This window comes from Daucus carota, chromosome 3, assembly GCF_001625215.2.
Source record: "Daucus carota subsp. sativus chromosome 3, DH1 v3.0, whole genome shotgun sequence".
Classification (NCBI taxonomy): Eukaryota; Viridiplantae; Streptophyta; class Magnoliopsida; order Apiales; family Apiaceae; genus Daucus; species Daucus carota.
The window spans coordinates 37,560,965-37,576,824 of record NC_030383.2 but is presented as its reverse complement, the minus strand read 5'-3'; the positions used below and the strand labels follow the sequence as shown (position 1 = coordinate 37,576,824).

The window sequence follows — 15,860 nt, the reverse complement described above, 5'->3', positions numbered from 1 at the left end:
TATAAATTAAAAATAAATTAGTTTAATTTTATCCATGAGTATAAACTCGGGCCAATTCTAATTACCCTTTTACTATTAGAATCTTATTTAATGAAAATAAAAATTTTATTTTATACACCAATAAGAATGTATTAACCGTTTATTAATTGTTTTAAAAAAATATTTTACTTAAAACATATATTATTCTAGCATAAATTTATCTTCACAATAAAATTAAATATCAAAATATATCCGTAAAATAGCGAAAGTTATAAGTGACATATACATGGCACAAGTAATAAATTTATATTTAATAAATTATAGAAAATGATATATTTACTAATAATAATTTAAATGTGTATAAATAAGGTATTTATCTACTTGATATAGATAATATATCCATAAATTATAATACTCATATTATTTTGTTATTATAAAATCTATTTTGGGTAAATATTTGATATTAAATTTTAAAGAGGTAATAAGGGTGTAAAGAGGAGATATATATGCATAACATTTTTTTTGACAGAATATGCATAACATTTGATATACATGTATAACACAACTTTTTTAGAGACTTTTTATGAAACACCTAATACACATTATTCGAACACAAATATATAACACGATATCAAGTGCGAAAACATACTTTAAAAAACGCAACTGCTTGATAAACTGATATGTTTACGGGTGTACAGGGGTTGGACAACCCGCCGAAACCGATACAAAGTGACCATGTTTTCACCAATCCAAACCGATTTTTTCCAACCCGGCATACTCGGATTGAAAATACATTATTAATGGTTTGGATATTGGTTTTGATTTTTCAAACGACCCAATCCAACCCGATCCGATTAAAATTAAAATAGTTAAAAATTTAAATTTTGTCCAATCTAATACATGAGTATCATCCCATCAATTTAGCTAGTTTTACATATCATGTTGATTTATATGATCATTATATGAGGGTATCATTCCTGATGCTCATATTAACATCTGATTAATGTGTAGTTTTAGTATGATATTTATATCATATTATACTAATATTTTTTATATAACAAATCATGCTATATGTTTGATACAAACATTTCTGTGTGATATTAACAACTCCTTTATCAAATACTAAAATACTGAAATAATAATTATTTGTTATATGATAGCTTCTTTTCTTAACGTTATAGTTGACAACTTTTGAATTATCAATTTATTTTTTAACTTTTTTTATTTTTTGGTATCCTAAACCGATCAATCCGAGTTAAACCGATCCAAACCGGAATACATTTTGCGGGTTAGGTTTTGAATTGATTTTTTATGGGTTGGGTTGAAAATCTACAAACCCAATTTAATTGGGTTGGGATACTAAACTCTCCCAACCCGCCCAACCCGACCCGATCCGTGTACACCCTTCTATACATTAAAACATAAATCAGCTAGACTAACGAATAATTCATCTAAATCAATCTACAAATTATATATTTAGCAAGATTAATGAAATAAATTCAAATGGATCAAGTTCGAACCTGTATACTTAGATTGATTGAGGTATGAGAATCTTTGCAAATGGTAAAAAAAAATCATTGAAATGCGTGGATCCGTTATTAAGCTTGTTGAAATCGGCGAAGTCGAAGATGAGACTGAACAACGAGAGTTCGAGAGGACAAATGAAGAGCGTGTTTTTCTGCCCGAGAGAATGGAATGAGCTTAATGAATGGACCATTTCATTCCTTTGGCTCAACCAAGCAACAATTTTTTTTGTTGGGCCGAATGGAACATTTCATTTTGTCCAAAATTCAGTTCGTTCATACCAACCAAAGAACATAAGTAATTTAAATCTTTTATTACAATTGCACATTTGCGTACAACCGCTAACTGTCACAATAAAATAAAAACCTTTTAAATACACACTATATACCCTGACATACATGTAACGTTCAGCGGAAAATAAAACGTTGGAAACTTATCATGAACTTTTGATATATACGCAGGCCTGCTCCAATATCTTCCGGCAGCAAGTTACTCCATCCTAAGGTTTTTCACGTTTAACACTTTTTTCGCTCTATATATGCTAGTATCATTCGTATTTTTCGGACAGGCTAACTATATATATAATTTTCACCTTGACCGCAACAATTTATGAAGAGTTTATAAGATAGCTTTCGCACATGCGCGTCTAAATTACTAAAAAAATAAATAAAAAAGCCAAAAAAATATAATATAATGGTACTATCAAGTCCAAACTACAGAAAGAATACTGCTATCTGAATCTCCTGGAAGTCCACACTCCACAGTCAGATGTGCCCTTCGACAAATCTGATTATAAAGAAAGAAAAGTGCCAAGCAACTCTTTCTCAGGAAACTGAGCAAAACACACGCCTAACATCGACTCGGTATCATTGTAATGGGTTATTGGTATCCTTCTAACTTCACATTCCTCTGCAATTGATTCTCTTGCGGATAAGAATGTACATTTAGTAAATTTTAAAGTCTTTAAGTCCGTTCTGACAAAAAAAAAGTGTTTAAGTTCGTCCAGTATAATCAGTAAATCTGTTATTCGGATTGAATGTATCATCTATAATGTGAAGCAGAATCATAAATAAATATTTGATTAACAAGGTAATAATTCTGATTTGATAACCATGGATGACCAGTTTACTGCAGAACTGAAACCAAAGTTGAATCATCCTTGATCATCAAATAAAAAGATATCAATGTCATCTCTCGGAAAATAGAGAAGACCATATAATTACACAATACATATTCTTGTGCAGCGATCCCACACAAATTTCTTAGACATCAACAGAGATTATTTTCAGAAGCTCAGTACAGGATTTCGAAACTAGGCCTATTTATCAACTTGGTTAATCTTGCCAAGACCGTTGCAATTAGCACATACAATCTGAACTTGATCCTTCCGGGCAGCATTAGCCCTTAATGCAGCCCCTCCTTTCCGCACAAAACCAGCACCATCACATTCAGGGCACCTGCAAACGAACACAAAACATGACTCTTAATGCTAAGAAAAGACATAAATTAAGCAGCAGAATATTAATCAGATGAAAAGAAAATTCAAGTTACAGGTCTTTGCGCGAGAACAAGATGGGAAAAGCGGTTCCCAGCAATGCCACGGCAGCAGCACCAGCGATGAGATAGACAGTTCCATCAGCTGACACGTCTCCAACCGCTGCCACAACCGTCAACGATCTATTCTTCTTGTTCTCAATTCTGTTCCGAGATAAAGAGACATTCGAGCCCAAAAATGTTGATCGAGTACCTGAACATCCACACTGCTTTGCTGAATGTGTTGAAAAGAAAGCCTGTAGAGGAGATATTGATGCCATTTTTGTTGCTGGAAAATATTTCACACCATCTGAAAACTAGTTGCAGATCGTTTTATGAGTAACATGTGTGCATATTTTGTCCACAAATTCGTGTTACTAGATAAGGCTACATCAATATCACGACACTGAGGATTATAGGATAAGGATGGTCCCATGCATCAACTCAAATGACAAGACCAAAGGCCCTTCTGCCATACATATTCAAGCTTAACCACAATATCCACAATTTTTTCTTAAACCAAGAAAATTATGTAAAAAGTAAAAAAAGAAAGAAAAATTAACGAAGAATATAGGGTTGGTTATTCAGATTGAAGATTGGATAAATTTTAGATTATTCAACTTTTTGTGCATAAATTTTGAACAAGTCCTCCCATTACGTGTTAATTTATCGATGCATGAATAATGAGAATTTAATTTATTAATGTGCCATATGTCTGAAATGTACAAACTGCAGATGGAGGCATATTCTGATGGTGAAGGTAGTACAAGCTTATGATTTTACAGAAGTGAAGCTTGTTTATATGCAGAATTGCAGCCCCAAAGCAAACTAACAAACTTCTGGTAATACATAGACTGTAATAGTACTAAACCAAAATTTCTCAAAATAAAAACAATCTTCTTATATCAATATCCGATTATAAACTTCAGTTATCAGCTACATTTGGATAAAACTTAGCTATTAAATCACAGAACTTAAGCATCAACTATAACCCTTCTACGACTGTTTCCTCTCGACAAGTCCTCACTGAAACCAACTTCCATATTCAATCGCGATGACGAAGAGCTCCTAAACCTGCCAAAAAATGACAGAACACTGCGAAATGCATGCCTAATTCCACCCCTCCTCATTCCACTTCTTGACCAACTTCTGCTTGTTGAACTGCTGCCATCAACATCATCCTCATCATCCATTTCATCATCCGCCCCAGGCGCCTCACCCTCACTTAGTCCCCTGCCACCATTAAACCGTCCAATGGCATATCCGCCACGTGGCAATCTCCAAATGATAAGTCCCATCGGTTCTTCATCATTGTCAGCTTCCAATTCATCCATTTCTGCCACGTCAGGCGCCAATTCATAACGACAAACTGGACAGGAATTCCTTATTTCAAGCCAAGGTAAAATACAATCCGAATGATACAAATGCTTGCAAGGCAATTCACGAGCCAATGCATTGGCCTCAAAGGCCTCTGTACAAACAGCACAATGCGCATCACTAATAATGTGGCCTAAATTAATTTTAACAGCAGGCAATGCATCCACCGCAGCCTTAGCAGCCGGAGGCTGAGTAACTGTCATCGTATCAGAACGTATAAAATGTTCAAGAACCCGATCAAATCCCCGCCCCATCACCAACTCTGACATGCCTGGCAGCAACGGCCTTAGCCCCTGACCCGAACAATCATCGTATAACAACTCATAACTCCCCGTATCTTCAATTCTTCGTAGCACGATAAACGGATTGTAATGTGGCTCGAATGTTGCAGCATTGTCACGTATCGTCTCAACGAAGCCTGCACCGCAATCAAGACAAACAACAGACTGTCCCTCGTGAACTCGAACGTAAGAGTTGCATCCGTGACACCAATGTGATGGCTCAGTGGACTCCATAGCACAATCAAAATAATGTTTTTTCAAAAGAAATCTCAATGCTAAGGTGTTAAGAGAATGAGTGTTAAATAGAGAAGGGGTCTTGAAGAAAGCGTGTGGGAGAAATGGTCAGCCAAGTTTGAAGTTTGTGTTAACAAGATTGTGAAACTTGTGTTTGATTATTATATTTAAGGTCTTAATCCACATGATCAAGACTAAATAGTAGTTTATGTAGGTCCGTGATTGTGTGCTGGGGCTCACAGAAAGTGTATATTAATATTAATATATGAACACAATTGTAACAGATTTTACTGGTCCAGCCTGAACTTTGTCATTTAACACGTTCACTGTTATTGAAGCTATATTGTTAACTCGTTGTTAGCAGTCAAGTAACATCCAGATGCGATTTTAATTGACCATCCCTTGTACAGTTGTACTAGATACTTGGAAAATTTCCTTTTTTTTTATTCTAGTTACATGAATCCTAATGAAGGATGGGACATCCTTTTACGAGATTAAATTAACAAGATAATCTTCTGATTTATTTTGTAGGTCCAAAAAAAAAAAATGAGATTGTTAATTTTTTAATCTAGTCGAATAGAATATTAGGTCATATATATATATATTATTATTTCGTATAAAATTATAAAATATAATATAAATAATAACTGAAATCAAATAATAATTAAAAAAGAATCATGCTGTTTTTGAGTTTGATTATATTCTATACTCATGCATTGTTATGTTATGTTATGTTCTCGTGACCGATAGACCTGGCCAACAGGTATGTAGAGTATTTCCTCTCTGAAGTCTCAAGTTTGAGTGTCGAAAAAAGAGGCATCTACCAATTAGCAAAAAAAAAAAAAGAGGCATCTACTTAGCTTGCCGATGCAGTGAAGAAGAAATGAATATACTCTGTTAATAACTATGTTTCCTATAATTTTACCCTAAACTTTCCGCATTCAGGTTTTATGAACAGATAACTAAATTAAACAGATAGGCGTAAGAGGACTCGAAACCAAGACCCCTCCGGCCCTCCCTAAGACGAGATATTTTTTTAGCGGAGTCCTTTGTGATTGTTTGCAAAGAGATTCTATGTGTTCTGATCATGAGTTCTTCAGAATTATTGAACAAAAGTTTTTAAGAAGTGATACCTCTTCTATTAAAATGGAATTACAAGAACAAAGAGTAAAACGGAGCAAACCAAGACACTGAGCACAATTTTTATTCTTAATGTGTCTCTCGGGTCGCAGAAGCAGATACATAACTGGCCAGTTGACAGGCAGAATTCTGAGAACTGAGGCTTCTGCTTATGAAGCATAATTTGCAAGATATGATTTTCCTTCTAGTTTGCTTTGGAGATTCTGCCTTAAATAATCTTCGTAAGTGACCTTCTTGTATAGTTTATGTTGCTGTGAGTCATCTAACATCTGCTTCAGCGGCTCCACTTCTACTTCCATTTGTGGAGTCACAAACGATGCATAAGAGATCCTTGCCTGTGTTCCATTCGTTATTGCTCTATGTTCTATGCTTTTGTACCTCCCGTTGCTCCAAATCTATATCATTTATCACAGTAGAACAAATTTACATAATGAAAAATAAAGCTGAAAAATGTAAAGAGTTTACAAATTAAATGAAAAGGTCATGTTTTTTTTTTCTGGCCAACACTGCAGTAAAATTCGGTTAGAATTATACCTCTAACACATCTCCGACATTGACAATCAGTGAGTTCGGTACTGGTTTCACTGGCACCCATCCTCCATCATGACGAATCTGCAATCCATTGACGTCGTTATCCTGCAGAAGAATGGTTATGGTGGTTGCATCAGAGTGTGGACTCATCCCCATCACTTTCTCAGGCTCGCAGCAAACAGGATAGTAATTCACTCTCATAGATATCTGCATTTCCTTGTGTAGTTCAGGAAGCTCATTACTTTCCATCCCCATGATTAAGGATAAAGAACCAAGGAGTTTTTTGCCAACAGTTCCCACTTCCGCAGAGTATGCTTCAATAGCCCCTCTGCAGAAACAACATTTTAATCGAAAGTTCTATCAATTATTATTTGAAAATAATGGTTTGAACATACCTGAGTTCTGCTGGTTTGCCAGGCCATAACTCAAGCTTCCTACCGCGCACTGGGAATAGACGGAACATTAGTGAATCAGACCAGTCAACCGTCTGATCTTCAGTGACAGGGTAAGGTCTACCATAACCTTCTATGGCGAGCGGATCAAACGGGTATCTCATCTTATCTTCTAGTGGAAGCTTGAAGAAATCAGATGCAGCTGTCTTCATATCCTCTAGCACTCCTTCGTCCATTCCATGATTGATCACCTAGACCGAAAACCAGATTCAAAACAGGCAACAAATAAAGAAACAATTTTGGCATCAGGGAACCGTAAACGACATGTGTTACCAAAAAGAAGCCCCAGGACTTGCAGGCCTCATCAAGTTTGTTGAGCTCTTCCTCGCGGCCTTGTGAAAGCAATGCCAAGTCGATGACGGGGACTTCTGCAGAAAGAAGTGGTAGTTCCATATCTTTGGATGCATCGTTTTCGGTCAGAATGTATCGTTTTGGAACAAATGAAGGGTCCCTTTTCACGATCTCTTCAACACAATCAATGTCTTCAACTATTTGATTATCACTTGTAACCATTTTTGCAGTAAAAGAGTTTTGGAGGTCTTATTGTGCTACCGAACATAATAATTGTGGAGGTTCCATAGTAGGTAATTATTTATGGGAGACCTGGTGATTGCCGACAACAGTTTTTCCACTTTTTTTATAGCTGAAAGATAAAAACCGGAGCTTGGGTATGGGGACGTAATCTTGCATTCATGTTAAAATTCAAACTATTATGGGGCCGTTTGGGTGAGCTTAAAATAAGTGCTTATTACTTAAAATAAATAAGTGGAGTAGAAGTTAGAAGCAAGATAAGACTTATAAGTGATTAAAGTGTTTGGGAAATAAGTAGAAGCCCTGAAACAAAAGGTAGCATTCCTAACTTTTTTTAAGTGCTTCTTGACTTCTTACACAAACGGTACGAAATAAGTGCTTCTAACTTATAAGTCGAGAAGTCCAGCTTATAAGGGGGGCCAAACACCCACTATGTCTTTCAAATATAAATAAGTGTCGAAAGATTGTTTCAACAGTCAAGACCCATTATTATACTCAAAACTCAAGAATCATCATCTAATTAATAAAAGTAGAGTTTGTCTAGTGCGACACATGCTAAACAATAAATTTTATATATTTGTTGATTCTGGTAAAATTTTTGTCGGTTTTCCTGTGGTGTGCCCATGGGCACACACTAAACGCTAACTTTCATGAGTATGATGCATTTTTATTGGTTCTCCAATCATAAATATGGATGGCCCCCCTGCATTTGCATCAAGTCCACCAATAAAAACCCACCAAACTCATCAAAGTTAGTGTTTATTGTGTGCCCTTGGGCACACATTAGAAAGATCCAATTTTTATATATGAGAATAAAGGCACCATTATTATGAGCCGATCAAATCAATATACTTATATAAAGGAGAAGCGAGGGGCGTGTAGGTGGCGCCTCTCACATCGCTCCGTTCTATTTTTCTAATTTTCTGGACTTTTTGGATGAAAAATATCAAAAATTAGAATTACCTTTTTGGTTTCATGTATATTAGAAGGAAGTTTCAGAATCTGATTTTGTTTCAGATTATTTATGGAATATAGTAACTTGAAAGTTTTAATCTGATTTTGTTTCAGATTATTTAATTACAAAAATTAGAATTACTTTTTTGGTTTCATGTATATTAGAAGGAAGTTTCAGAATCTGATTTTGTTTCAGATTATTTATGGAATATAGTAACTTGAAAGTTTTAATCTGATTTTGTTTCAGATTATTTAATTATGGAAAAGATTAGCACGCAAGTCTCTCTGCACCTATAAATACCCCTATAGATTTTAGGGTTTTTGATCATCTAAACACAACCTCCTCTGTTTCAATACCACAACCCTACCTCTCTTCTTTGGTGATAGTCATCTTGCTCGATTTCTAACTCGGTGATGCCGTTTTTCGACGAACATAAGTGAAGGCTGTTTATACAACATTAAAAAATAAAGGTTGTTGCAAGCAAAGGTAGTTATAGAGTGCTGTGTGGGAGTCGACAAATCCAGTAATCTTGACATGATATTGATAGATGATATCAATAAATTAACTATTAGTGATTTATGTTTGTTGATTATTCTTTTATAATATTTGTCATCGGACATGTTTGTTTTTGTTAATTTTTATATGATTTACTTTGTATACATGAAAAAATTATTCATGCATAATTTGTTTGCTCCGTTCAAGCAACTTTTAAGTGATGGCTATTTATACAGTACTAAAAAATAAAGGTCGTTACAAGCAAGAGTAGTTATAGACCGCTATCTCATGGATTTAAACCAGATGTTTTTGTGCACAATCAATCCAAAAAAATTCGAGGAAGGTGACAATGTAAGAACATGATTACTTTTAAAAAAAAAAACAAATAAAATTAAGATTCGTCGTGCTTTAAATTGTTAATTACGTGTATAATTTTATTTCCATTTTCTCACCATAAATTATTGTCCAATTTTGCAATTTTATATATTAGTATTGACATCACATCAAGATTTTTATAATATAAAATTTAGTTTATCCTACAAATATTAATTTTGAAATATTAATATATATTTTATAGACAATCACAAAATTATTTTATTCTACAAATATTAATATTAAATCATTAATATAATGTTATAGGCCGCCGCAACGCGCGGATTCTCAACTAGTTTAATTTATAAATTTTAGTACTTGATATGGGCGCATGGACACATCACGGAATATGCGTTAAAACAAACCGGAATAGGTTACTGAGGAGTGAGGAGCAGGTATGTAGATTCTGAACCTGACCTCTGACTTGCACTCTTTGTTTAACAATATACTAGTATATGTTTGCCCGCTCCGCATGGCCTTTGAAAATAATGTTTTTATAAATTTTATGTTTGCTAATTTGTATTTAATTAATTCTGAAAAAAATTGTTTTTTTGTTTGTAAATGATAATATTTTTTTTTTTGAAAGTAAATGATAATATTTTTAATAAGAGTAGTGTTACATGCACAAAATTGGGTACATAATTTTACACAAAATGACATGGCAATCTTGGTGGAGAGTTTTAATTGGTGCTATTAATGCATGTGCAGGGGGCCCATTCCGATCACAAGTTAACACATACTCATTCTGTGAATATTTCTGTACGAATTTCTGTGCATGTAGCATTTTCCTTTTAATAATAATTTTTTGTTTATTGTTAGTTGTGCTTACTCCAAATTAAATGTGACATACAGATGTAGTTGTGTTATGGTTAGATTAAATTACTTTGTTTTGTATTTAAATAATTTGATTGAATTACTTTGTATCTAAAATATGTTTGTATAAATAATGTAGGAAAAGATTAATAATTATTCAAAACATGTTATTTTTCTAAGCCGATATCCACTTTGGACATAAATCATTTAAACCAAATTCTTAAATAAAGGACAAATATTTGTTTTTAAAATTTTTCATACTATTCCTATATAATTAAAAACGAAAATAAAAAAACCATTTGTGAAGACAAATTTTTTGTTATTTAGAAATAGTTAATTAATCCATATTTATCTGTTACATTGACTTGTAAATTGATTGCAACTCCCAACTAATTACACTTCAACTGAAATTGAATTACTACTGCCTAACAGTTACATCCCCATTTGTGGTTTCTTCTTCTCGTAAAGTGCAGCTTAATATGTTTCTTTTTGCACAACTCACGTGTTGTCTTCTCAGTTACAAAATTGAGTAATGTCTACACCGCCAACATCTTAAAACTCATCTCTCTTTAGGTATACTCCAACATCTTCTACATTATGTTGTTGAACAGGTTCGTTTCCCCGCTCTTGGATCATGGACTTGCTTTGTATAAGTTGCCTGTATCTTTGCTGCAGAAATCTGAACACAAATGAAAATTTATTGAAAATCACTTACAATTGGATCAGGTACATCATCTTGTTTGCACCATTTTGTATAAGATTTTCCTGGGGCACCTATTTCCCATTCTACCGGACCATATTCATTCTCAATCTGCACAACATAATCATCAAATCAAAAAAAAAAATGTCACTCTTTTTTACAAATTGCGAGTTAACACAATATTAAACTTCTGATTTAGTTTATTACAAAAAAAGTTTAAGGACCTGAGACATGATAATCGGTCCACCCTGGGTCCAAATAACCTGCTCGACTTCATCATGTTGACAATCATTTCTGTAAAATGTTGCATTTCCGCCTATGTTTCACATGAGTCAAAATCAGTAATCAATCTTGAATATTTTATTCTCTATATAACTTACCTTAAAAGGATCATTTTAAGTTCTAAACGAAATTCCAGGAATAAACTTTATCCAAGCAGAAAACCCCCTACATCAAAACAGAACATAAAACGGAGAGAATAATCCATATCAGAAGATGAGATCATTATATACAATGACAGACAGATAGGATATAGTGAGGTTATAATTCTACATGTTAAAGTGCATTAGGGAAAGAATACCTCGGGATAACTTTATCATCATAAGTACCTGTAGCATTAACAGAGCTACAGGTGCCTGATAATATAACTACCAGAGAGAATAATATTTATCGAAAAACACATAAGAAGGCTGTAACACCGCCTCGACTAATAACGATATAAACATGTAAACGCTTCTGAGTAGTTCCTTTTCCTTCTTAATTTTTAAATTCTAACTGTAAGAAAGAACAAATTAGATTAGTAAAGCAGGACAATTTGATTTTGTAATTTTCTATGACATGTTTTTGGAATTATTAGTTCTTTAGGACATTCTATCAAACATTTGATAAATTATCACAATACTAAAACAAAGAAGAATATCTTTTCCACAAAAAAAAAGATAGTATACAGCTGAGGAGATATATTCCCTATGACATGTATTTCACATCAAAAAGACCAACAAATGCAGATCAATATTATACTTAATCCATGAATAACTGAGAGAAAAATGATTATTAACTAAATATCTCCCACATCAAAAAAATTTAAAATAGAGCAATAATACAATCATTACTCAACGAATATAATAGAGACAAAAGGAGATCGGATACCTGAATACTGAATATTACTGCTACTACAATATTTAACCTACAAATTAAGAGAGTGACAGAGAGCAAATTAGAAACGCAAGAAATCTGGAAATGAAATCAATTCTAGAAAATGAAATCTTTGATCCTAACTCATAAAACTATAGTCCTCAAAATAGTCTTAAATCAAACATTTGCAAGAGCAATGGCATCTCTTTTTCAAGGCCAATGGCCTCTGATAACACTTCCTGTAACTTGGTACCTAGCTCCTGTAACTTCCAGTAACTTTTGCAAGTGCTGAGAAATTTTATTAATTTATTAAGAAGGGAGAAGTCAAATTTATGTTAAGCAAACTGAGTAGTCATACCTTGCAAACCCAAGTGATCCATCTTCTCTGAAATTGAGTTCTGCATTTGTAGCTTTCTGCTGGTATATAGCTTGAGGCTTCCCAATAGCTGAAAGAAACATCATGATTTGTCATTAACTATCGTGCCTACTCATAAGTATTCCAGAATCTTAATATTCTTATAAATGCAATGATTAAATGACAAAACCATAAATTGACATACTTTGTTCATTAATCTTTAAGTTGCAGCCTTCCCATCCTTAGTTTCAGTTCCAGATATCTTAGCTCCATCAACAACTACATCTGAAGCATGAGCTTACGAATTCCCATCGCCTAGACTTCTGATGCTTAACTTACAGAAACGAATCAGATAGGAAAAGAATTGTGCACAAAAATACTTAAAACAAAACTGACATAAGAACAAATTGTATGTACCTGATACCATGACCTGGTCCGCAGATAATATCTGCGATTTTCAGCTTCTGAGTTCCGCTTTCAATAGACATACAATCATCACCTATATTTAGATAAAGTAGCATATGAATAAATGATACTGACTTCGTTTGATCCATCTAAATATAGGTGATGATTGTATGTCTAAATATGTATGTCTAAATATAGTTAAAGTATTATAATTAAAAGCTGAATTGTTGCCACTAAAGAAGAAGTACTACTAATAAACAACCACCGTAAAGACCTTGTAAAAATAATGTTACCCGAGCAAATTTAAATAATATATGTTTAAACTAAAAATAAAGTATTTTAAATGAAAGTTCTTATTAATTAACAAAATATTAAATATAACATATATATTAAAATATTATTTTATTTACCGTATCCCGCCGCACCCGTATCCCCATATATTCAAAATTCACGAATTTACGTATCCCCGAACCGCGTATCCCCGCACGCGCACCCGCACCCATGCTTCATAGTACTGAACTATTCTATAGATACATATGCTACAAAACTATTTAAAGAGAGCGTAAAGATGTAAAAATGCAGATAGAGGAACAAAACATATAGCAACACCGTATAAATCTGTTGAGTCAAGTGGCAGTATACAGAAATAAGCAAGAATGTAAAGGGACAGTGTAGACTTTTTGTACCTAAATATTCAACGGGCCTTATAATTTTAGTAGATACAATCTAAAGAGATAAACATACAAATTCACACTTTGTTTATAAATTCTGATCAGATATGATACATAACTGCTGACATAATTAACTTATCATAACCATTATTACTGTCAAGTAGTATTACCTCTTATTCTAGCATTATTGACCAAAACATCAATGCGACCAAAAACATTTCCATGCTTTTGCGACTGCCAACTTAATGACCTCACCATCCCCTGCCACATTGAGTTCAACAGCCACAACCCGGCAAGTGTTGATACTACCAGGTTTAGGAGAACTAATCAGCTCACCAGCTTCGATACACTTGTCAATACATTTGCAAAAGCCCGAAAAGTACAATTGCACATACCAGAATTAACTCCAGAGGGTAAAGAACAGAGCTTTTTACACGACTAAAAGCAAGGAGTGTTGAAACAGACCTGTAACTATGAGCTGGGCTTGGACTTGTTTGAAGTTGTGTAGAGATACATCGTGCGTATTTTTAGTGCTGAAGAATTCCAAGCCTGAAGGAACACAACATGATCACTTACAGAGTTCTTTCTCTGACCACTTACTATTTCCAGTAATATGCTTCCACTTAGTTGATTATCTACCAAATTTCAATGGAAAAAAGAATAATCATATTAGAGATTTTACAGTCAGACAACTTGAATTTGAAAAAAAAGACATTGTTGCACATATAGCCTGCAGATTATATTTGTGATTACTTTATCAACTATAATTAGCTACTTTATACCCCAATAAGTATTCAGCCTTCGCTAGGAATGCACCGGCTCCATCAGGGACTCTTCTTGCGCTGGCTCAATTGACTCAAACTCTCATTCAATGTTTTAAAATTTCTCATGTGGAAACGGAATCTCGAAGCCAAAGCATTTCTCTGTGATTTTTACTTTTTCTGAGGCCTTATACACTGTCATTTTATTATGAAACTGAATAAAACATCTCTGGACACTCACAAAAATCCTATCTTTTTTTAAAAACATCACCATATTTCCAAGTTGTAAAGTGAATCAAGTCATATAAAAGGCAGCATAAAATTGATAATATGATGAAAATAATAAAATTCATACATGATATATTTTGGAACAAACTCACAGCTTGTACCAAAATCTATATAAACCATATTATAAAACAGGTTAATGGGAAAAATGTATACATGACCACATAATTTATTAAAGTGAATTACTGGCAATAATTTTGACATATGGGAGCTGGTGTACCATTGCAAACTGATGAACTTTCGTGTACATGACGTGGTGACAAATATGCAATTCCCAATTAAATAAACATAAAATCAAATAATGAGGAGACTAACATATAGTGCAAACTAAAATAAAACATTTACAAATGGGACTTGAGTGAGGAATCAGTAACATGTAGAGAAGTTAAATTTAATCAGATGGACTACACACTTAAAACAACACACTTCCAAGTACCAAAACAAAAAATCGCAATCATTAAAACAAAATCAGAGCATACCCACTTTCAAGCAGAGAAAAAGATGCATCTACTACGGGATAACCATGTCGCCAATCTGTGTAAATTTTCTGTCTCGACATGTATAATCTGAAGAATAGCGAATAAGCCCGTGCAATCAGTGAACAAATCTGTTAGTAAACACTTACCCCAAACACTGTTCTTCTTACCAACTTCGGTGAGAGGATTATTTTCGAGTGGCGCCTTGAAACCCTAAAAAAAGGGCACACAACAGAGAAAGAAGCATAGATTGGATCAAAAGAGCATTAGTCCGACAATAAAGCAGTTCTAAAACCCCAAATAAACTTAATTAAAATAAATCGAATATAGAAACGGAGAAATGGTAGAGAGAGTACAGGTCCGGCGAGAAAGAAAGATTGAATCGGAGAGTTGATTTCCCAGCGGCGACGCTGCGAAACCCTACAAAAAGAGCACACTACAGACAGTCGCAGCTTCAGTTTCAAATTCAATTTTGAAATTAGAAGAGGATGTGAGTACCTGTGGGGGAGAGTATCTGTGCTGATGAGTTTGAATTTTGAATTTTGAAACCAGGCTTGGTACTGCTAAGCCGAGAAAAGCTGTGTAGACAGAGAGATTGTGTGGCTGAGCAGTAGCCACGTGTTTATACCGTATAATGAGGCTGTATAGAGTGGCAATATACTGAAGATACACAGAAAACAGAGGGACAAAGCAGACTTTTCATACCCATTTATGCAGTAGGCTTTATCCATCCATATCCATACTAGGATTTTTTGCCCGCTACGCATGGTTAGAGAGATGAATTTTTTTCGCAAAATTAATTGTGACTAAATTATCGAATTAATTGTTTGATTTAAATTTTTTATTTTACTACTAA

General features: G+C 33.9%; 3 protein-coding genes and 1 long non-coding RNA gene across 8 annotated transcripts; all 4 read right to left on the bottom strand.

The window, feature by feature from the left end:
* Positions 1-2,556: 2,556 nt before the first annotated feature.
* Positions 2,557-3,396, bottom strand: LOC108214684 (uncharacterized). Its single transcript, XM_064088719.1, has 2 exons — positions 3,055-3,396; positions 2,557-2,960 (listed from the first exon to the last, which is right to left on the bottom strand). The coding sequence occupies exons 1-2, from the start codon at positions 3,315-3,317 to the stop codon at positions 2,822-2,824; spliced, it is 402 nt and encodes a 133-aa protein (XP_063944789.1). The 5' UTR covers positions 3,318-3,396; the 3' UTR covers positions 2,557-2,821.
* Positions 3,397-4,010: 614 nt separating this feature from the next.
* Positions 4,011-4,928, bottom strand: LOC108213467 (E3 ubiquitin-protein ligase RDUF1-like). Its single transcript, XM_017385264.2, has one exon. The coding sequence runs from the start codon at positions 4,926-4,928 to the stop codon at positions 4,011-4,013; it is 918 nt and encodes a 305-aa protein (XP_017240753.2).
* Positions 4,929-6,044: 1,116 nt separating this feature from the next.
* On the bottom strand, positions 6,045-7,685 carry LOC108214292 (protein SRG1-like). Its single transcript, XM_017386227.2, has 4 exons — positions 7,325-7,685; positions 6,995-7,242; positions 6,603-6,927; positions 6,045-6,463 (listed from the first exon to the last, which is right to left on the bottom strand). Exons 1-4 carry the CDS (start codon positions 7,562-7,564, stop codon positions 6,218-6,220), a joined length of 1,059 nt encoding a protein of 352 aa, XP_017241716.2. The 5' UTR covers positions 7,565-7,685; the 3' UTR covers positions 6,045-6,217.
* Positions 7,686-10,564: 2,879 nt separating this feature from the next.
* LOC135151125 (uncharacterized) lies at positions 10,565-15,639 on the bottom strand. 5 transcript variants are annotated; one of them, XR_010289639.1, is made up of 7 exons: positions 15,503-15,568; positions 15,361-15,424; positions 15,175-15,217; positions 13,653-15,094; positions 12,612-12,905; positions 11,142-12,497; positions 10,565-11,028 (listed from the first exon to the last, which is right to left on the bottom strand). It is a non-coding gene; the product is annotated as an uncharacterized LOC135151125 (long non-coding RNA). The 5 variants fall into 5 exon arrangements; XR_010289638.1 differs by having other exon boundaries at positions 12,612-12,735; positions 12,824-12,905; positions 13,653-15,217; positions 15,361-15,639; XR_010289637.1 differs by having other exon boundaries at positions 13,653-14,117; positions 14,265-15,217; positions 15,361-15,639.
* Positions 15,640-15,860: the final 221 nt, after the last annotated feature.

Coding starts and splice junctions, on each gene's coding strand:
- LOC108214292 (XM_017386227.2), bottom strand. CDS start 7,564: ATGGTTACAAGTGATAATCAAATAGTTGAAGACATTGATTGTGTTGAA. Junction 7,243..7,324: donor AGTCCTGGGGCTTCTTTTTG/GTAACACATGTC, acceptor TTTTCGGTCTAG/GTGATCAATCATGGAATGGA. Junction 6,464..6,602: donor ATGTCGGAGATGTGTTAGAG/GTATAATTCTAA, acceptor TAAATGATATAG/ATTTGGAGCAACGGGAGGTA.
- LOC108213467 (XM_017385264.2), bottom strand. CDS start 4,928: ATGGAGTCCACTGAGCCATCACATTGGTGTCACGGATGCAACTCTTAC.
- LOC108214684 (XM_064088719.1), bottom strand. CDS start 3,317: ATGGCATCAATATCTCCTCTACAGGCTTTCTTTTCAACACATTCAGCA. Junction 2,961..3,054: donor TTGTTCTCGCGCAAAGACCT/GTAACTTGAATT, acceptor GTTCGTTTGCAG/GTGCCCTGAATGTGATGGTG.